The sequence below is a fragment of the Talpa occidentalis genome, unplaced genomic scaffold, assembly GCF_014898055.3.
Source record: "Talpa occidentalis isolate TD23 unplaced genomic scaffold, MPIMG_talOcc4v2.1 talOcc4.3, whole genome shotgun sequence".
NCBI lineage: Eukaryota > Metazoa > Chordata > Mammalia > Eulipotyphla > Talpidae > Talpa > Talpa occidentalis.
The window spans coordinates 86,037,395-86,059,452 of record NW_023603184.1 but is presented as its reverse complement, the minus strand read 5'-3'; the positions used below and the strand labels follow the sequence as shown (position 1 = coordinate 86,059,452).

The 22,058-nt window shown below is 39.7% G+C and overlaps 1 protein-coding gene across 4 annotated transcripts in view; it reads right to left on the bottom strand.

Annotated features, from left to right (window-relative positions):
* Window positions 1-11,851, bottom strand: part of RIF1 (replication timing regulatory factor 1) — a 53,491-nt gene extending 41,640 nt beyond the window's left edge. For 3 of the 4 annotated variants that reach the window (XM_037523321.2, XM_037523324.2, XM_054699722.1), the window contains exons 1-9: window positions 11,731-11,851; window positions 11,231-11,344; window positions 10,438-10,516; window positions 8,966-9,062; window positions 7,954-8,081; window positions 7,766-7,860; window positions 6,788-6,977; window positions 5,144-5,236; window positions 1,772-1,910 (exon numbers count right to left, since the gene is read on the bottom strand). In XM_037523321.2, coding sequence (XP_037379218.1) covers window positions 1,772-1,910; window positions 5,144-5,236; window positions 6,788-6,977; window positions 7,766-7,860; window positions 7,954-8,081; window positions 8,966-9,062; window positions 10,438-10,516; window positions 11,231-11,334 — 925 coding nt within the window. In that variant the 5' untranslated portion in view covers window positions 11,335-11,344; window positions 11,731-11,851. Of the gene's footprint in view, window positions 1-1,771; window positions 1,911-5,143; window positions 5,237-6,787; window positions 6,978-7,765; window positions 7,861-7,953; window positions 8,082-8,965; window positions 9,063-10,437; window positions 10,517-11,230; window positions 11,345-11,474; window positions 11,544-11,730 lie in introns of those variants that run through there. The other variant, XM_037523323.2, reaches the window with a different exon arrangement.
* Window positions 11,852-22,058: the final 10,207 nt, after the last annotated feature.

Sequence of the window (22,058 nt, the reverse complement as noted above, 5' to 3'; positions counted from 1 at the left end):
TCGTGTAAGCAAAAATATAAAAAATAAACAAAATAAGACTGTTAAGAATTTTCAATTATTTTTCCATTCAGTTTTCAATGAACATTTCTTCAAGAAAATGAAGTCAGACTGTTGTAGGAAAAATTAATTTATTCTGAATTGCTACTTTATCTATAACGGAGATTGCCAATTTCATTCTCCTTCAGTTAAAAGTCCTGTTTTACATTTAGGATGGACCATGATAGATAGCCAATTTTTAACTTCTTTATCTAGTCTCCCATTGAGGCTCTCTGCCTAACGAGATTTAAGATAAAATATATGTGGAATTTCTAGAAGGCTCCTCAAAGATAACTGATTTAGCTGGGAAAATAGTTCCTATCTGCTCGTCTGGCTTCCTGCCTAGTCTCCAACTAAGTCATATTGAAGAAGACAACAGAAAGGCATCTGATTCCTTAATCACTTCTGAATTGATAATACCTATTTCAGGCTTATTTCAAATAAGATAGCATTTTACTTATCTTATTTAATCCCCTCCCATTTTATGCTTTAGCACCCAACCATATGGGATTTCATCATTTAGCCCCAAATATTATCTCAACCTACCAGTTCACAAACAATAAAAAGGTGATTTTTCCAATTAAAACTTGTGCTTTGCAGGCCTCGCTGGTGGAGCAGGGATTCAAGTCTCAGTGTTATCAAGCTATGGCTAACCAGCCACTGCGACATGAGTCCGAACCCCAGCTTCGCCTGCTGCTCTCCTCAGCAGTGTATTTCAGTAGATCCGCCTGTTTTGCTCTCCACTTTAGTCTCTGGTAAATCATCTCACCCCCCTCCACACCTCTGGTCTACACTTGATTCTTATATGCATGAATAAATAAAATCTTTAAAATAAATAATAAAAATAAAACTTGTGTTTTGCAATGTAGTTTTACCAACATTAATAAAAAAATTAATCATTTATAAAATACATTAAAAAGGGAAGAAAAGGGATTACTAATGGGAAAGATATACAATGAAATCAACACTAAAGCAGATCTTGTAAACACGCAGCATCAATTAAACTAAGATTAACTATTCAATAAAGTAAGTACTCATAATGACATTAAAAATTTTTTTTTTTTGGTGGGACCCTCGCCAGTGGCCGGGGCTTGAACCGGTGCTGCAGAGGCTGCGGGCAGCTTCACAACCCAGCGCTCAACAGCTGGGGCACCAGGGGAGGCCCACATAATGACTCATTTTTTTTGGCTAAATATTTTCTCCTATACACACACACATCAAACATCTCCATTAGACAACAGAAGGACATGGTCAAAATAAATTAAAGGGAATCATTTCTATATATTAATGTGAACCTACTATTAGGTTCTGTTTTAAAGATTCTGAAAGAAAAAAGGTCAGATACTTCATAGCAATCACAATTATCATTTATTAACTATGTGACCTCTGATAACTGACATCACCTCTCCATTAACAGCAGTAGTGCTTGACATCTGAGGTCTACTGTTGTGATTAACGACAGGTACATAAAGAGCGCAACAAAGTGCTCTAATATACTAAAAGAACAGCAAATGGTATTCGTTACTCTCTTTAGTTTTTGCAGTGGCTTAACAGAAATTGTATATCTGATTTTCAATAATGTCTACTTTCCCTCTGGATTCTGTTTTTAGCTAAAATTTATTCCCTTAACACAAAAAAACTGGACAATAGGTTAAGTTTCACAAATCCAGGAAAGCTGTTATTTTCATCTTAAGTAAAATCCACAGAAAATTAAAAATTGAAAATATTTATTTACCTGGATTTAATGCAAAATTATCTATCAAACTCTTCCAAGCAATAAAAGCGATTTTTTTGATCATGGGTGCTCCACTACGAAATCCCAGTTCTTCCAGCTGTAACAGAGAATTAATGAAACTCCCACTTCGATGCAAAGTCTGAAAAAGGAATAATCACTGTTATTTTCCTGTATGAAATAATACATAGACATTACCATCACTCATCTAATTCAGTGTTAATTATGTACAGTGTCAGAAGTTTAAGCTTTAGAAAGTATTTAATTTGGTTTGGACATTCACAAAGCATAAAGCTCGATGGAGCAGATAATACATAAACATAAACATTTCTAAAACACTAGAGAAAATTAGCAAGATAAACCTTAATTTTCACCAAAAATAACATCAGCATTAAAAAAAATGAACAGTTAAAGGCAAATTACTTTTTGAGAAGAGTTAACTTTGAGCATGGAAAAGAAATGTATGGCAATATCTGCTGTTAACACAAATGAGATAATCAGGAAAATAAATAACTTTGAAATTACTTTCAAATATTATAGATGATTCAAATGGGAAGGGCAAAAATGGATAAATGACAATAAATCCAAAGAAAAAATACTTAAAAAGACGTCAACACGTCTAAGAAGCTAAAACCAGATGTAATCTGAACACCACAAAAATAACTGGCTTTAAAAATCACAAAGAGGGGCCTCCCCGGTGGCGCAGCGGGTTGAGCAAAGCGCTGTGAAGCTGTCCTCGACCTCTGCAGCGCCAGTTAGATTCCCAGCCGGACAGGGAGATTCCCACATGGCGTGGCAGACCTCTCCTGACTCGCCCACTGCTTCCCTCTGCGATGCCTTCGGTCTGTCTGCCTGTTCTGCTCCCCACGGTCTCTGGTGAATCCTCTCACCCTCCTGAGCTTCTGGCCTACCCCAGCTATTGTATAAAAAATAAATCTAAAAAAAAAAAAAAAAAAAACCCACAAAGATTCCACAAGAAAGCTACTAGAGTAAATAAATTAATTCTACATTGTTGCAGACTATAAGATCATTATATGAAAAAATCATTTGTACACACCAGCAACCAATAATCTCAACCATTTACAACGCCACTAAAGGAATTAAATACTTAGGAATAAGGTAACCTACTGTTACTCATTAAGCCAAGGAAATAAAAGATTTATACATAAAAAACTACAAAACACTGCTGAAGGAAATTTTAAAAGACCTAAATAAATGGAAAACCAACTGTGTTCATGGACAGGATGAATTAATGCTAAACTGTCAATACTACGCAAAGCAATCTACAGATTCTATATAAAAATTCCAATAGGCTTTTTCACAGAAATACAACATCGGACCCCAATACTCATTATGGAATTGGAAGACCCAAGGTAACTGGAAAAACAATAAAGTTGGAAACTCACTTTTTGACTTCCAAATACAAGACCTCAGTAATAAAAAATGTATTTTAATAGCACAGGCAAACATATAGACCAACAGCATAACGCCCCAAAAATAAATTCCCATATATGGCCAACTGATTAACAGTATCAAGCCCAGTGAGTAAGAACAGTTTTAGTACAAAAGAACAAAGTTGGAATCTTGCCTTATACCGATAAAAAAAAAACTCAAAATGGTTAAATAACAAAACTATAAACTATACAACTCTTAAAAAAAACAGGAGTATGTATCAAATGATACTATCAAGAAAGTGGACAACCTACAGAATAGGAAAAAATTATTTGCAAATCTATTAATTGATAAGGGACTAATATCTAGAGTATTAAAAAAAAAAAAAAAACTCCTATAACTCAAAAACAAACCAAAAACCCAGTTCAAAAATGGGCTAAGGTTTTCCTATTGTGGTTTAGGTATCAGTCTGTGGGTCTCAAAGACCTCAAAATTTAGAGCTTCTTTGCACCCACGAGGTTGGGTGTTTGGCACCATGCAACAAGACAAATTCATAAAGCTACAGATATATCTTGGACAATCACAAGTTAAAGAAAGAAGTGAAGAGACTCATGAAACAGACAATTTTGGTCTGAAGGGTCAGCGCTACAACTCCATGTGAGACAATACAAATGAAAAAGAATACTATCAATATACATGAAGAGAGAAAACAAACAGAAGAATGGTGAGAGAAAGCAAACAGAAGAATGGTGAAATACTCCACAGGGAACAGTAGTTCTTGCCTATCTGCTGAAAAGAGGGATGGTCCCAAAATAAAGTACCTTCAAATACAAAGCAAAAGAAGAGGAAAAAAAAGGGATGATGCTCTGCTCAAGATTCATGCCCAGGGAGACACAGGTAATAACTAAAAGTCATTCAAATAGGACAAAGAAAAGAGATGACAGACTGAAGTCTGCTCTACTGAAAATGGTTTTACACAAAAACCTAAATACTGAAGATTCACTAGGCCAATGGACCTAAGTTTCAGGAAAGGCCACGTACTGCACCTTGAACTGAAAGTTAACTTTTAACTGTCAATACATGATATAATATTAATCCCTATGCCCACTATATACAACTTTGGTCATGACTACCAAAAGTATTATTACTAGGTTAATGTGAGCAAACTGAGCCTTTGATACAATAAGGCAAGATTATTTGAAGTAAGCCTAGATTAGCAACAATCCTGAAAATTAGATACATAAATGCAATCTTACTGGCTTGTCAGCAGTTGCATATAACTAACCCTTGTACTTATTACATTACACACCAATCGGGAAAATCACCAATATTACTGTGATGTTTCTGAATACTACCCAACATCCCTATGTATTTGCAAAAATCAAAGGAACTATTGTAAAAAAACATCAAGTTTTACATAAAAAATTACAGTATGATCCAGCAAGACAACTATCAACAAATGAGCTACATTTTCCACCAATCAAAACACAACCTTGTTTTACAAGTAAATAAACCTTTTTAATGACACCTTACTTAAATGTTTTGCTGACTCACTAATATTGAACTAATGGCCAACAGCACAACTCATGACAGAAAAAGCTTATCTAACACACCTATTTTCTCCCCCTACGAGACATCAGTCTTTCTTATCATATATGGTTCTTCACATATACTTGGGAATCATTTAAAACTAAAATCCAGGGCCTCCCTGGTGGTACAAGGATTAAAGTCTCAGTGCTATCAAGCTATCACCAGTTGACCCACAAGGCACAGCAGACCTCTTCGGTCTCAGCTGCTGTTCCTCTCAGTGGATCTGCCTGTTCTGCTCCCCACTCTCTCTGGTGACCCTTTCACCCCCTGAACTTCTGGCTTATACCCAGTTCTTGTATGCATAAATAAATAAATATTATTTTTTTTTAAAGTTAAGAAATGAAAGGGTCTACAGCAAATGAAAGCTGAAGAGTTTATTAATGGTGAACATACCTTCCCAAGAAGTTTGACAAATAAAGGCCATAGCTTCAACACGTAAGTCTCATTTTTACTCATAAATAGCTTTTGGAGTTCTGAAAGCAATTTCTGTAAGCAAAGCAAAAATATTTAACAATGACTCCTGGACAGGGAAAAAAATATGTTGTATCAAAGTGACTATCTCAGCCAAATAACTTCCCCTAATGTTCTATTAGGAAAACCTGTTTGCCTGTAGCAAAACTGAAAAAGTTTTACACAAATGCACAAATGTAAATACCACTAACAATTTACTAAGCTTATCTTATCACATATCTGGTTATTTTTTCTTTCAACTCAGCTTTTTTTCTACCAATATACTTTCCCTATAAACTTCAGCATGCATTATCATTGGAGTTCAAATATAATGTCTTAACCTACACTCTAATAACTTAAAAATACATTAATAACTTTATGGATAAGACATCTAAGAAAATTTTAGTAAGAATTTATGAACAACTTTATATATGCTCTTCAAAAATGAATTAACTCATTAAAATAAAAAAAACTTAAGAGATACTGGAGTTACATTATTAGATAGTAGTCCCGAACTTTTAAAATAAACAAATCCCCAGGTTTCAGAAACTGGGAAGACTTCTTCACTGCCTGGATTACTACAGTATCTCCTAATTAGTTTCCCTGCTCCTACTCTACTTATTCCCTTTTAGAGTCTGTCTTTGACATAGGCAGAGCAATTCCTTAAAACCTAAATGGGTACATCTATCACTCCTAGACCCAAAACCTTCAAATATGGTTCTCAATATAACCCATAGCGAAAGCCTAATCCTTACAATGACCACCAAGGTCCTATGTGATTTGGCCACTAAGTGTTCCTTTGACTATCTCCTACTCTTCTCACCCTCCTCCCCTCCCCTCCCCAGTCCCTCCCACTATCCTACTGCTCAGTGTTCACTGAACACAAACCAACTACACAACAGCTCTCATGATTCCTCCTGCCTGGACTGAGTTTCTTTCATATTATCCCAATAGTTAACTTCATTATCATCTTAAAATTTCTGTTCAGATACCCGAATCCTTTTTCTCCCCTGACCACCTCATTTTTCCTTTAATGGTATTCTGTTTAGTCCCTACTGTCCTCCACAACACTTTTCACTTAATACATTCTTTATACTTTATTATACCCTCACTAGAAAATACGCTCCACAGGTTCCTTTCGTTCACTGCTGTATTTACAGTGCCTGAAACAATGCTGAGCATATAACAGGTGCTCAAATATTTGCTACAATAAAGGCTGAAAATCCTAAAACACAGGGCAAGTAATAACTTTTAAGAAGCTATACAACTAGATACACTTAAATGTGGTAAATTGATACTTACTGGGTTTATGCAGTAACAACTAAAATTAGTGCTGAATCAGTCAATGTTTTTCAAGAACTGCAATTCCTTTCAATTTACCATTCACTGGGGACAGGCTAAAAGGTCTGAATCACAGCAACACCTGAATACACCCTCTTCCCTACTGAATGTAAAAGCAGTATGCCTACATTAAGTCAAGCAATTCTTTGTTTTAATTTCTCTTAGATTCCAGTACAATTATACCATTGTGGGCCCTCTAAGTTTGGCGCAGAACATTATGCACTATCCAAAAAATGTAAGACTCACAGTAGTCATAAGCTGCTCTGTGATAGATGCTACTTCTTGTTGTTTCTGAAGCAACAATGGCATTCCCATCTCCAGAGCAGTTGCTCCTCGCAAGTGTACCTTTTGGGCTGAATGAACCACTAAAGGTATGACCAGTTTTGCCCACCTAATGGCTTCTTCTCCCATTTGAACTGGGGCTTGTTCAATTAGCCTAAAATATAGAGATATCAATGAATAAATTCACTTGATGTCATTTTTAAGTCAAAACTACCAGGAAAATAAGCAGCACTCACAAATATGCCTATTGTGGTTTATCTGGTTTAACATACAGACATAAATGTTGAAACACAATATAAGATTAGCTTTTACTTGTTAACTTATAGATTTCTGAGTTTTATAAATTTTTTCAAAAACATGATTTTGTCTTGAAGACTGAGAATTATTTAATACTAATTATTTTTATCTTCATGTTCTTATGAGGACAAGGGAACATAGATAAAATGCAAACATCAACCAGGGCAGAACATTTAAATAGTTTAAGCAAATAGCTCAACAACTGAGGAAAACATTAGAATAACAAAAAATAGGTAAGACAAACCCTACCAAAAGAGTTTCTGATGTTAGTTAGCTTGTTAGTTAAGAAGCAGGGAAGGGTAGGGAGAAGATAGGAGATTTCCCTTTCTCTTATTTACTGCTAGGTACTTCCTAGGTACAGCCTGTAGCTCTCCTAGGAGTCTATTATTTCTTAAAATGTCTTGAAAAAGCTTTAACAAAGATAATTTTCATAAAGTCATTATTACATAGTAGCAACAGCATGACCAAGACTTTAAGGCTCCATCAGTAAAAATAAACAGACACCTAGTAACTTACGCACACCTACTTACTTCCTGTTATCTTTCTGATGTCTAACACTCGTTTCCAAAGTCCATTCCCAGAATGAAGTAAATTTTAAGTTTACTGAAAATATTCTTCCAATTTGCACAGCATTAAAACACATACCTTATGATGACATTCAATGCTTCATAATCAACAACAGCAGAATGCATTTCTCCTCTACTAAGTATTACTTCTAGTGAATCAATTATGCTAGAAACCTAAAAGACAGGGCCAAATAAATACAAATCAAACAAACCTGAAGTTTTTGGCTGGCATGTAGTTGAAAAGATATATAAAAAAACTGTACTCACTATTTTGCCAACTGCTTCAGTGGGAAATGTCTGCTTGGATATCACCCAAAGCGCCCTAGTACGTACATTTTTGTCAGAACTCTTAACAACATTGTTCAATTTTGAAAGCAGTTCTTCAATATTTGTCTCTGTAAAACAAATAGCTTTAGTTACATTAAAGAATTTTATATCCTTTAAAATATATAAACAGAAAATTAACACATTCTTCATTTATCAAAAATTTAAAGGCATATCCAGAGAGACTAATCAGAGAACCAATATGGCCATCAAACTTCTTCCCAAAACACAAAATTGAAGTTAGCTAGGAAGGTCTAATTCAGAGAAAAGAGGTCACAGACCCCCAAGTAAGATATTTTCATAGGTATCATTAGTAGGCTTATAGACAGTTTTTGCCAACATACTATGTAGCCTACACCTTTGCTCCAAAATGAACAACTTCCACTTTAGATTGCTAGGATTACTACATAAGAAAATGCAGATACTTCTGCCTCAGAAAGAGTAACAACTTCCGATATCCTTATTCCCTAGTCCTCATATACATCCTTTAAAGATCACTTCCTAGGTTTCTTTACAATTATAAGGCAACAATTAAGGGTATTTGAAAACATCAGGTCCTGTGCTTTCATTACACTTTAATTTAAATCATTCCGTTTTTATTATGTTAAAGAACCTTTCAGTTCAGCATTTTCCTCAGCGCATTGGCCTGTATAAATTAAATGACCATCTAAACAAATAACTTCCAAGGCAGATGTGTTTTATAAAGGCAAAGGTTGAGTTTTCACAACATTTTCAAACAGGCTTATTTTTCTTTAGCCAAACTTTATGCTATCTAATGTAGAATTACATCTTGGAAAAAAGAAATCTTCCAACAAAGATAATCTAAACTTTATTTCTTAAAAGCAAATCTTACAGTACAAGTTATGAAACTAAAGAGAACAATACTCTTAATGGTTTATACTTATAATTATTCATATAAACTTTACGGAACACCGTTATAATAAAATTTAACTACCTGATAATGCTGAGGTTATTTTGGGGTTATATAAGCAAAACCCCAAAGCCTGTAGAGCAGCACTACTGAGTTCTGAGTCTTGACTAGAAATGTGAGTCTAGAAAAACAAAAAACACATTACAAAAAAAATGTGATCATAAATCAATTTCAGAGAGCTAAAGCTGATTAAAAAGCTATTTTTTAATCCAGTCAATCAACAAAACTTTGAGAGTAGATAAAAAGGGAATACAGATTGGCAAATAAAGTTCAAGTAAATAAAAGAACATTTTTCTTAAAAGATCAAGAATATCTCCACACATCTTAAAGCAAAGAAACCCCAAACTGTCAAAGGCAATCTTGTTACATCCCCCAACCCTACATTTATTGTAACCACTTATCTTTCCTGATACCATTCCTATTTTCTAAGTGATTTATCGTTATTTTTTATACAAACTGTCTTTTTTAAAGATTTATTTATTTTACATACAAGATCTGGGGTGCAGGCCAGAGGTGTTTGTGTATGGGGGAGGGGGGGTTGAGAGTATTCACCAGACAGAGTGGAAAGCAGAACAGGTGGATTTACTGAAATACATGGCTAAAGGGAGCAGCAGGTGAGACAGGAGAGGTGTGCTGTAGCATATGTGGGTTAGTTTCCTGGCCAGAGATTGAACTCAGGCCAACTCAGGCCATAGGGGTGATAGCCCTGAGGCTAAACCCCTAGGCTACCAGGGAGGCTGGTGATTTAAATCCCTTTTCCCTTAGTTAAGTATCCAAGGATCTTTGGCAATCAGTTCAGACAATCACAAAGAGACAAAGTCTTAAACATTAAGACTTGTAGAGCTACTATTCAATATTCAGCTCCCGGTTAACAGCTGTTTAAAAGCACAAAAGATCATAAAAATAGAACTTAAAGGGACCTTGGAGATTTAATTCAGCCTCTTCATCTAAATACAGGAAAATTAAATTCGGTGTTAAAAAGACACAAATGCCTCTATGTACTCAAGTGAGGACAAAAACACAGGTTCTTAAAAACACAGGTTCTTAATAAAAGCTTTTTAACCAGGCAAGAGTGGGAAAAACTGAATGTAAGTCAAGATAATAGCTGGCACCTAGAGTGGACTAAAGACAAAATCATACAATCATTTACTTAGAAGCACAATCCAACAGAGAGAGAAAATATTAAAAAAAATCTCTGATGATTGTTTTCAAGATAAGAATTCAAGTGACCATTGGCACCTTTAGGCCAAGTTAAACCAAATTCATCCCCGAAGTGAGGATCAAAGAGTAATCTCACCAAGGCATGAAGCAGTGAGACAAAAGCATGGGAATATGTGATACAGTGTAAATACTCCATAACCCAAAAATAAAAAAACACATTATGATAATCCAGTTGCTATTACTGCTGTTGTATTATTTTAATCCAAAGTTTTTATCATTTAAATGATAATACTCCCCCCCCACACACAAAAATCCCTAATAAGCAATAGAGATACCGATATAACTTTGTAAAGTCGAGGAAGTTTTTTCTCAATTTCTGTAATAACTTCTTTTCCATCTTCTCCAGTCATACGACTTAAAAACAGAAAGAACACAAGTTATGCAAACAGCCAACACAAAAAAGAACTATAATCACTTCCTAAAAGAGTTGCATAATCTTCTTACAGTTTGTTACAACTCTGGCAAATGATTAAGATACTTAAGATATACAGTGTAGAATGCAATATACATCTGCTATAAAGACAAAACCCCTCAAAGTAACTTGCATCCACCATATACACATATCAGTTTCTATGTGAGAAAGTAACAGAGAACCCCATCCTTATTTACAAAATTACTAAGTCTTTATCTTTTTATACCAGTTGTTAACTCTTTCATAGCAATTTCCAAATACGAGATAACTCAGACAAATCGAAGTTGCAGGAGGAAAAAATGTGAAATATTTGCAATTAAAATAAATCCAGGATATTGCTCTTTAAAAACAATTGTGAGCTGCCACATTGTCCCAATACATGGGAGGCTTACATTGAAAACCACCCCTGCAGGATGTTCACTTCCACGTTTTTCAAAATCCTTGGCCTGTAAGACACACGTGCAGGCTTCCTCATTCTAAACACACCTAGCGTGCTGCAGTAGCAGCACCCCAGACGTCACTTACCACGAGTACCGCCCCCCCAAACCCCCGCAATTCGCCTGCGACCAAGGGCTTCACGGCTGCCAGACTTCTAGAATACACAACTATTCTCATCCCAAGACGCACCGGAACTCCGCACCCCTACTCGGCCTCACCTGGTTAAAGTCAGGTAAGCGTCGGTCTGCTCCCCGTGGGAAGCGGAAGGGTCTTCTAAAGTCTCCAACAACGGTGCGAGGGGGCTCTGACCCGGGGCCGTCATGTCGGCCACCCTGAGGCCGGAAAAGAAGAAAATCCAGTGACCGAAGGAAACAGCCCTGCGGCGGCCCAGCAGGAGTCTGGGCCCCAGACCCGCGCGCCCGCGCCAGCCCCCGTCTTCCCAGCTCCACAGCGGCCACACACCTGCCCGAGGCGCACAAACCCAAGATCTCGACCTCCTCGGGGGCCCTGCAACACGCCTCCGGGCCCACACCGCGCTCCAGCCCAGGCCCGCTCCCGCCACCACTTTCCCGGGCAGCTTTCAACAGGGGGAGGAGACCGGCGGGGGAGGGGGCGGGAGAAGCCCGGGGAGCCGGGCATCTCGCCGCGAGGGGGCGGAGGTTGCGCCAGACTCAGCGTTCCCCGCGACCTAGCCCTGTGACCCCGATAGTCACCCTACCTGCGAAGACCCCGACCGCGTCCTCTCCACCTCTGCCCCGCAACACCGTACACGGCCAGAAGCGACTTCCCGGATCCGGCTGTTTACTCACGCGCGCGGCCCGCGCCCTCCTGGACCAAGATGGCGGCGGGGGCGGGGCGCAGGAGCGCGCGGGAGAGGAGCAGGCCTGGCGGGAGAGGCTTGAGCCAATCCAACAGGCAGCGGCGCGCCGAAGTCATCGATCGCCACTCCAGTCCGCTGCCCCCGGGCCCCGCGGCCCCGCTCCGGTCACCTCGCTGGTGCGGGTGTTTTGGGCTCAATTAAACTCACCAGGGACTTGAAGTACAAAAGGGGAGTGAATCACCAAAGTTCACCAAGCTAAATTCAGACTCAGTTTCCAAACTCCAAGTCCTGTGCGTGATGAAGTATAAGCAGCAAATCATTTAGCACCAGGAGATAGCTAGCATAATACGGCTAAACCTAAGATCTACTGCAGCTAGATTGGTCTAGAGTTCAACTTCAGTTCTCTGTGGTCCTAGCTAATCAACCTTTCTACACCTCAGTTCCTCAGCTGTAAAATAGGCATAATAATGGTACCTAATTCGGGTGAAAGTGAAGTGAGAAAAGTTGAAGAGGCCAAAGGTTCTCAAGCTTTGGTTGTACATGACAATGGCCTGGGGATTTCATGATTAAACTGCAGATTTCTGGACCCCACCCTTAGACATTGTGATTCAGTAGATTTAGGATCTGCATTCTTCTATTAGCCTCCATGTAGGGAAGGGTGGGACCCTGCTAGAACTTCACACTTGAAGAAGCTACAGTAAAGCCTTAATGAAAATCAGTACTTACTATTAATAGGCTTCTCCCCTTTTCACAGGCATTTGAGCACTCTACAGCGCACACAGAATTTTATCAACTTTAAAATAGGCATCTAGGGACCCAGCAGCAACTGGTCCTTCCACTTTGGACTGGCACCCTTTTTCCATCTAGGCTTTCTCTTGAGCCTCTGCTTACCATATATGAGACAACTGTCAGCTTCAGAGCTCAGAGCGGCTTTTTGCTCTTTCCTGTGTCATCCGCACCTAGCTAAGTGTCCACCAAATGAAGCACTCAGTACATAACATGGTTCTTAAATGAAAAAAAAAAAAAAATGAATGGAGAGAGGAAAGGAGATATACAAGATTTTGTGTGCCAAACTACAGAAATTAAAGGATTTTAAAAAGTGTGAAGAGGGCCTCTCTGGTGGCTCAAAGGGTTAAGCACCGCACTATGAAGCTGTCCAGAGCCTCTGCAGCACTAGTTCAATCCCTGGCCCTCCAGGGAGCAACCCACATGGTGCAGACCTCTCCTGGCTTGCCCTCTGTTCCCCTCAGCAGTGTATTTCAGTCATTCCTCCTGTTCTGTTCCCCACTCTGTCTCTGGTGAATCCTCTCACCACCCCCCCACCCCGCACCTCTGGCCTGTACCCCAGTTCTTTTATGCATAGATAAATATTTTTTAAAAAAATGTGAAGAGTTGTAAATCTAGAGAAGCTGTAGAAGTATTGTTAGGGGGAAATGATGTCCTGAGATAATCCCATACAGGCTTTGTGGACCCCACCCCCACTCCAGACTAAAGCCATCAAGACTCTGGGAAAGACAAATCCCATCACCACCAAGGGAGGGTGGCTGGGACCTGAGGGTGGAGTTGGGCAGCCAGGTTGGATATAAAAAACCAAACATGTGGGCCTTGGGCTCTCTCTCTGGCTCTCAATCGCTCGCCTCCTGGCTTCACCGCTCCTGGCTGGCGGTGAACTCTGAGAGCGCCATTTTGGGATTCCTGATCGGCGGATTGGGTAGGACTCATTTAAAACTTTGTCTCCCACTTTTCTCCCAGAGCTGTACATTTCCTCATTTCCCCTTCCCTTGTAAATAAACCTTTTATTAACCTTTCACGTGTGCCTGCAGTAGAGCATTGATAAGTCCCTTTAAGCGCGCGGGTGAGGACCCACAGTCAGGCACCCCGTTTTGTATCGGGGTTGCTCTACAACAGTATTGGCAAGAGAACTGTTTTCAATGCAGCTTAATAACAAATTCTTTTAAGTTTCAAGGGAGAATTTGCTCCTCCTTTTCTGGGCTTTGACAAGATAACACAGATATTGGAGGAAGATAAAGAAGTTATTAGATAATGAGTGAAATACATGAACAAATTTGAAACATTTAGATTTCAGTATAGTGGAGCTGTTACACTGGAAAGTGAGAGAGGATCATGAAGCCCTATTATTTTTATGGTGTTTATGAGATTAGTGGAAAAGAACATTGAGTTTATCCTATTTGCTTCATCTATCATTCCTCGCTATCTCATATCACATATCTATATTTTCATTTTCTGCCTCTCCCTCTAGAATGTAAATTCCTTGAATATATGTAGTTTGTTTTGTTTATTTTTCCTAATTTCTCACTTATATAGAAGAGGTTGGGGTGGTCATGCTGATGGAGGAAAGGAGGTACAAGGTCAAGGACCTAACTCACACAAGGAGGTAGGGGTAGAGGAAACCTGCACTGGGCCATCCTGCCCCTACAATTGGCATAAGTTGGCAAGATGGATTCGAAGCAGATGAGTATGGAGCCCTCTGAAGACTACAGGAGGTGGACAAGGTCCAGAAGCTACAGGATGAGATCTCAAGTGGAGGAGGAGGAGATGGCCGGAGAGGACCAGCCCACATGACCCCTGAGGCAGCAGAATCATCAGGGAAGAAAGAACCACGATTTGGAGCTCAGCCAGTGCTAACACAAGGAACAAAGGATGGATTTAGACTGACAATCCCGCCAGAAGGCGGGGGAACTTTGGCAGGGTAATGTTATGTTTTGGGGCCCCTGAGGGAAGGATGGTATGGTTTGTACAGCCCAGGAGATGGGAATCTGGGGGTGGCTAGTGGGCCTCAGTGGCCAAAAGCAGCCTGTGTACTGCCCAGCAGCTAGTCAGAGGAAAAGCCAACTTAGAAAGGCAAAAGCTGGTGCTGAAATTGGGAAGCCCCAAGTGGCTGTTAAGCAGCCTAAGTATGCTAAGGAAGGCCAGTAAATCTCTTAAAATCACCTGTGGGTGATGCCCAGCTCACTGTTGAGTAAGGGTGAGGAGCTGAGGAACCGTCCTTGGGGGACAGGTGGGGAACGTAGCTTATAGTGAAGCCCACAACCAAAGAGGGGACCCAAGAGAGGCCGCATGTGGAGCTTGTATCCACGGATCACCGACCCATGTGCTTGTGCAATGGGTTGGCCTGAGTGCAGGGGTCTGCGTGTTGCATTGGTGGCTATGAAAGCTGAGTGTTGGAGTGACCCGGACAGAAACCCTGAGGACTGGGCGATTAACCCCAAAGTACAGAATCGTCAATCCAAGAGTGAATGCATCCTGGGGGTGGATGCTGTGTGAGGCTTGTAGCCAAGACCACAGCCAGAGAAGGCCAGGAAGCCTGACAGCTCCTGGTGTGTGATGGCGAATGCCTGAGTGGTTCCCCACCTCACATGAGCAGTGCCTTCGGCAGCAGAAGTGGTGGGTCATCTGTTGGTGCCAATAATTGTCTTTTGCCACTAGGTTGGTGCCCTGCCTGGACTTACTTGTGTTTTGTTGTATTATTCAGTTGTATTTTCTTTTGTGGGCCATGACTGCAGTGTTTGTTTGTTAAGGGAAAATGGTATATAAGGTATATGTGTAGACTGCATAGCAGAAAACCCTGAGGTGGTGGATTGTAGGGTAAATGATTTTCAGGCTTTTCTGCCCTCCTGCCATTAGGATTGCCCTGCATGATGAGGCACCTGCGTTCATTACATTGTTGTAAGTTATGCTGTTTACTTCTCTGGGCCATAGCTCAGTATTGAGATAGTCACCCAGAGAAGCAGAAGAGGCAGGAGAGAGAGAAAGGGAGAAAGAAGCCCAGAGTGAAGACTTGCCAGGGGCTTGGAGGCCTATCGGCATTCTGGCCCCCTGGCATCCCTGTCTGCTGTGTACCTGGTTGCTGCACTACATGTAAATGCTCAGTAAAAGCCTGAGAAAGCCTCTGAGAGCTCCAGGACTCTCCTTTACCTGGTCTGCATGAATCATAGAACCATCTCTCTGCCCTTCCTGACACTACATAGAGAAAGCCATTAACCCAGTTATAGAACCAAGACCTTTAGGCATCAATGCCCAGATGAGAGGCATACCACCCAAAAACTATCAGACTGCTATAGGGAGTGTCAGGAGCACAAACCATCCACCCACAAAGATGAGCCCCTCCCTGAGGATTATAAAAACTTAACTCTGCCCCCATGACGGGGCAGTCTTTCTGCCCACATGTGACCATGCAGGTGCTTCCTTTCACCCACTCTCTCCCTCCGCAGGGCAGCAGCCTCCTGCCTGCCCGTGACCTGTACCATGTTGGGACTTCTTTTCACTGACCTCCCTCAGCAGAAGCCGCTGTCCTCAAGGCCGCGTGCCTGCAACCATGCAGGCCTCTCTCAGCAAACCTGTCCCTTTTGGGGCAGCTCTTCCTGCCTGCTTGTATCTATGCAAGTGTGCTTTGCTTTTCTGCCCCTCTCCTGGTAAACATGCTCTTTAAATATAACTACCGTCTCTATCTCATGGAGAAACTCGCCTGGGAAACTCGCCACGTGTAGCCGAAACAGGCGCTCTGGTGACACCTTTCCCAGAGTGAACCCCAGGACCCCACAACCCATAAACTCCAAAAACGGCATCAGTGCTGCTTGTACATCTACTAAATACATTCTTATGATATTCCTAAAGTGTTATATAATTTTTTCGTTGTCACCCCCATGCCTGAAATGCTCAGTGTTTTCCATCAATCTCAGATGAATTTCAAAACATACAAGCCTATCATGATTAGTTTACTACTTACCCTTCATCTCCAGCGTTACTCCCATTTTATTCAGCTTTTGAACTGGATCTGTCAAATCCTAATTTTTCTATGATTTGAAGTCCTGTTGTTTTTTGTGTTTAGAAAATTAATTTCCTTGTCAAATATGATAAACTATTACGTTTATGATGGTTAGAGTCAACTAAACTTTTACCATATAAAATCTTTTCCTCGGGCCTCCCTGGTGGTGCAAGGGTTTAAGCATTGCACTACGAGAGCAATTCACAGCCTCTGCAGCATAAGTTTGATCCCCAGCTGGCCAGGGAGCAACCCAGATGGCGAGGCAGGCCTCTCCTGTCTCGCCTGCTGTCTAGCCCGCTGCTCCCCTCAGCAGTGTATTTCAGTCAGTCTGCCTGTTCTGTACCCCACTCTGTCTCTGGTAAATCCTCATACCCCCTGCATCTCTGGCCTGTACCCCAGTTCTTGTATGCATAAATAAATAAATCTTAAAAAAAATAAAATAAAATCTTTTCCTCATCTATTCTCCCACCTTGGAATTTAAATGCTGACATAACTCTTTGAACAGTGATAAAATGAGTATCTCATTAATTTATAATTGTTTGGTCTATATGTCTGCAGTGGCAGAATTAAGGGTTAGCCTGAGGAGAATAGCTCTAACCACAATCTCTGTCAGTGTCCTTCCTCATTCTTTGGTATTTTCTTAATCTTATCTAAAGTGTTAAGAGAATACAAAAGCAAACAAATCCCCTTCACACCCAGACTTCTCTCTATACACCCTTCCCACCAACTTGCTACCTAAAACTTACAAGCAATTCTGAAAGTACTCCCATGGATCTGCTGCCACTAGGTGATAAACTCATAGTACTTGGCACTAAAATACAAAACACATTTTGAATAATTTGCTCATATGTTAATTCATCCATCCTTTCACTGATTAACTCAACTAATTAATAATTTTGGCTTTTTTCCAAACTCTCTCTTTCTCTTCAGAACATCTCCTTCAGGATGAAAATCCTTGTACTCCTAGTCAAATGTTCCTTTCTAATTTCCCCATTCTTTTCTTTAACCACATATTACTCAGCAAATATCAAACCTATAATATAAATATGGACAATTCTCCTATTTGTGTCCAGTGGGTCTACTAATTCATCCTGCCTAATAATTCTTAGATCTCTCTACCTAATATGTACCTGGAACCTCAATTTATGGCCTAAACTTATCATTTCAGGATATTAACAGTCCTTTTTATGTTTTAACTACTTTTTATTTATAGATGCTTTACATTCATTATCTTATTTATTCCACACAATTATTCTAAAATGAAGAAGTACTTTCCCTGAATTTACATGTAAGCAATATGAAGCTTAATTATTAAAATAAAGAACTTTGATGTAGTCACATGTAACTCCAAACCTAATATATTTAAGCTACATTCATTCATCTACATTTGATGTTCATAAATGCACAGTGGTGCATAAAGCACTGGGGTGGTATGTTTTCCCTGGTAGATTTATTCTTGAACCTTGTAAGAAAAATTCAATATAAAGAGAATGAGGAAAGCTTACTATTTGAAGGACTCCTATAGTAATTCATTCAGTAAAATAAAGTGTCCATCTAGAATCCAAATTACTAGAGTTAATGCAATGAACCCAGCTGTGGAGTCAAACAGATGAGGATTCAAATACTCCTCCTGCATGTGCAACTAGAGATCTTTTAGAAAAATACTTACCTTCACCATGATTTCATCAATAAAATGAGGAGAAAAATATCAACATCAAAGTTTAGTAAATGACAATTTTATTTCCCAGTGCTAAGCACAAACTCTGGTAATTATAGATATTTAATGTGTTTGCTACATTAATAAATTATATAATTTTTTACTATTCACATGTTAGTACTAATATATGAATTAGTTCATTTTTGTCATTGAAAAAATTGTAGACTATTAAGTGTTTGGAGAGATATTTATTTTAAAGATTTATTTTTATTCATGCATACAAGAACTGGGGTGTAGGCCAGAGGTGCAGGGGGTGAGCAAATTCATCAGAGACAGAGTGGAAAGCAGAACAGGCAGATCTACTGAAATACATTGCTCGGGGGGGAGCAGAGGACTAGACAGGAGAGGTCTGCTGTGCCATGTGAGTTATCTCCCTGCCCGGGGATTGAACTCATGCCACAGTGGCTGGCGATAGTTTGATAGCACTGAGATTTTAACCCCTGCACCATCAGGAAGGCCCTGTCTGACTATTTCTGACGCTTTCCTATGGGTCCCCATCAGAAGGTGCTTTAGACTTGTGAGAGGCTTTGGGGCCTTGCTTTGGGCCAACCCTGTTAGGCTAGATTTTACCCACGAAGGGATGGATAACTTTGGTTGCTTGATTTGGAAACTATATTCTTTGTCTTTTCTGCATTACACTCTAATTGTATTAAAGTTCCTTTCCACTAAAGGTGTATATGTTTTGTCTTGATGCAGTGGATGGCAAAACCTATTTAGAGCAGTCAGGTTTGGAGGCTCTGGAGTGCCCCTCTCTCTGCCCTGTAACAACCATTCCCCTAATGATGACATTAAATCATGTATGCCTCTGAAATTCTGCCATTCTCCAAAATCTTGTTAAACAACAACAACAACAATAAAAAAACCTTTTTCTATAATAAAGTATTCATCATTACTTTTATGTCAGTATTGAGTGTTGGTCTTGTCATCACTTGACAAATATTACCCTGTTCTTAAAGGATACAATAAAATATTTAGAGTAAAACAAATTAGTTTTGCAATTGAACCTCAGATGGTTTAGAAATGATCACTTAGAGAGAGAGATAAAGCAAAGGTGGCAAAAGATATTAACAATATTTTACTGGTATCTCTAGGTGAAAGTTCACTATTATACTCCGTAACTTTTCTGTAGGTTTAAACTATTTTTGAAAGTTAAAACAATAAAACCAAGAGAAGTGCCTCTGCAAATTGGCAGAGTAGGAACATTCAGGCCTTTGTCCCCCCAGGAAGACAACAATATAGGTGTCAAATTGTTTTTGTGAGAAATCTAGGAACCAATTAAGAGGCACAGCACCAGAGGCAAATGCAAAGCCTAGAAAAGATGCTTGGAAGCAGGTAGGAAAAATCTTTGCATTTGCGGGTTCTACCCTCTCTTCCTCCCTAGCATAAACACGTGTTATCTAAAAAATAAAACAAAACAAAAACTATCAACTTTCCGTTCCTTCCTGGGGAACGGAAAGTTGACTGTGCATCCAATATTCTGACTCTCCTAGGAGGCCCAAGAGTCTGGTTTCTTTCTATTCTGCATGATTCAGAGTGTGCAGATGGGAACAGAGGTATACTTCGGGCGCTAGGTTGGGGAGACTGCAGCACCGCAGACAGACACTAGGGGGAAATGGAGATTATGTGCTCTTGAGAAGAAGCAGGGTGTCCTGGCAGTCTATAGCATAGGTGACTGGTTTTTCAAATGCCCAAATCTCAGTAAGTACAAGGCATAGGAAGGAAAAGACATAAAGAAACGGAAACTTGACCAAATACAAGGAACAAGAGCCACAAAATAAAAATGAGAGAATAGCCAAAACAATCTCAAAAATAGGCAGAGATTTGGAGGGATTTACAAGCTGATTTCAGAATTTATTATGTAGCCACAGCAATCAATATGATGTGATTATAGATATAGTTATAACTATGTACACACACAGAATAGAGTCTCGAAGTGGATTCACATGTGAATGGTCAGTGCACTGTCACAAAGATGCTTATGCAATCCATTTTAAAAAATAATGCTAGAAAAAAATAAAAATAATGCTAGAACTGTATGACCATATGTAAAAGAAAAAAAGTGAGAAAAAAACTTGACAATTATCTTATACTGTATACAAAATTAGTGTACATTATTTGACCTAAATGTCAAAATAAAACCTATGAAATTTCTGAAAGTATAGGAGTTACTTTGGAGTACACAAATATTTCTTATATAGAACTTAAAAATACAACTATAAAAAAGATTAATTAGACCATCAATATTTAAAACTTCTCTTCAAAAGACAGTTAAGACACGCCTTAGGCTGATAGAAATTTTTGCAAAACATTTATCTACCAAAGGATTTGTATCCAGAATAAAGAACTCTTACCACTCTTTATTAAAATATTAAAACTGAGAAGTTTATATCAACCTCAATTTCTTTTCTAAGTATGAAGCATTTAAAAGGCAAGATGTGGATATTCAAAAAGAAGCTAAGAAAGAAAATCTTACGTTACAGTGGAAACCTGTGTGCCTGAAGAGGAATGAAGGATACAAGAAGAAGCTCAGCAAAGCGACCAAATGAAGAAGCATGAAAGAGAACAAAGCTAACTGAATACCAAAGACAGCACAAGACAATGACAGAGGAAAAGTTTGAAAGAAGATGCCCATTCTTCCATTGCCCTTGAAAATGTCTCTGGTCAACCTGCTCCACTGGGAGTACACATTTTGTGTGCCTAGTACCATGAATTAAAACTGAGCACCAAAGACCACAAATGAGAAGTTTAAAGGAGAACCTACAAATAAGACATCTGAGTCAGAAGGACATTCCTGACACAGCAAAGGAGGCCAGAATCCTGAAGCAGTCACAGAGAAAAGCAATGATATACAAAGGGAAAATAGCTCTGGAAATTTCTGAGGGAGTGAATCCTCCTGCAGTGACTGCTTCTCCTGTGGAGAGAGCACCTGCACCTGTCCTTGAAGAGTCTACTGCTCTTGGAGGAATGAATACAGTGACTTTGACAACTTGTGTCCCATGCTGTGTTTGTCTCCTGAAACAGAATTGCAGCTGTGGAAAGTTGGAGGAAATAGGTGAACAGTTGCCAGAGGAGTTAAATGATATCAAGTAGTGTGTGGTTCATGGGAGAAGACTCCCTGCAGAGAGGGTTGGGTTGACTGCTGTTCGTGTGGGACAAGCCTCAGTACCTGAGAAACAAGGGCAAGTAGGTGCTCTCTTCATGCTCACTGCCTGCAGTTTTTCACCCCCATACCTGGAGGACATCATGCTGTGTTTCAAATGTGTGCAAAGAAATAAAATATTGAGGAATGAGATTACAACGCCAGGAAAAAGGTCCCAGCTATGATTAATTAATGATGAACAAAGGATGACAATCAACTCCACATTACCACTGATAGCTTAACATCCATGCATCCATTTATGCATACAAGAACTGGGGTATAGTCCAGAGGAGTAGGGGTGAGGAAGAGTGAGGGATTCACCAGAGACAGGGTGGGGAGCAGAACAGACAGAGCTACTGAAATACACTGGTGAGGGGAGCAGCAGGCGAGACAGGAGAGGTCTGATGTGCCATATGTGGATTAGCTCCTTGGCTGGGATCAACTCATGCCACAGTGGCTGGTAATAGCTTGATAGCGCTTAGACTTTAACTCCTGTGCCACCAGGGAGGCCCTGTACTTTATTTTAAAGAAAAGGCTAATACTAACTGGTTCTTTCATTTCATTGAGGACCTTCTATTGGCCAG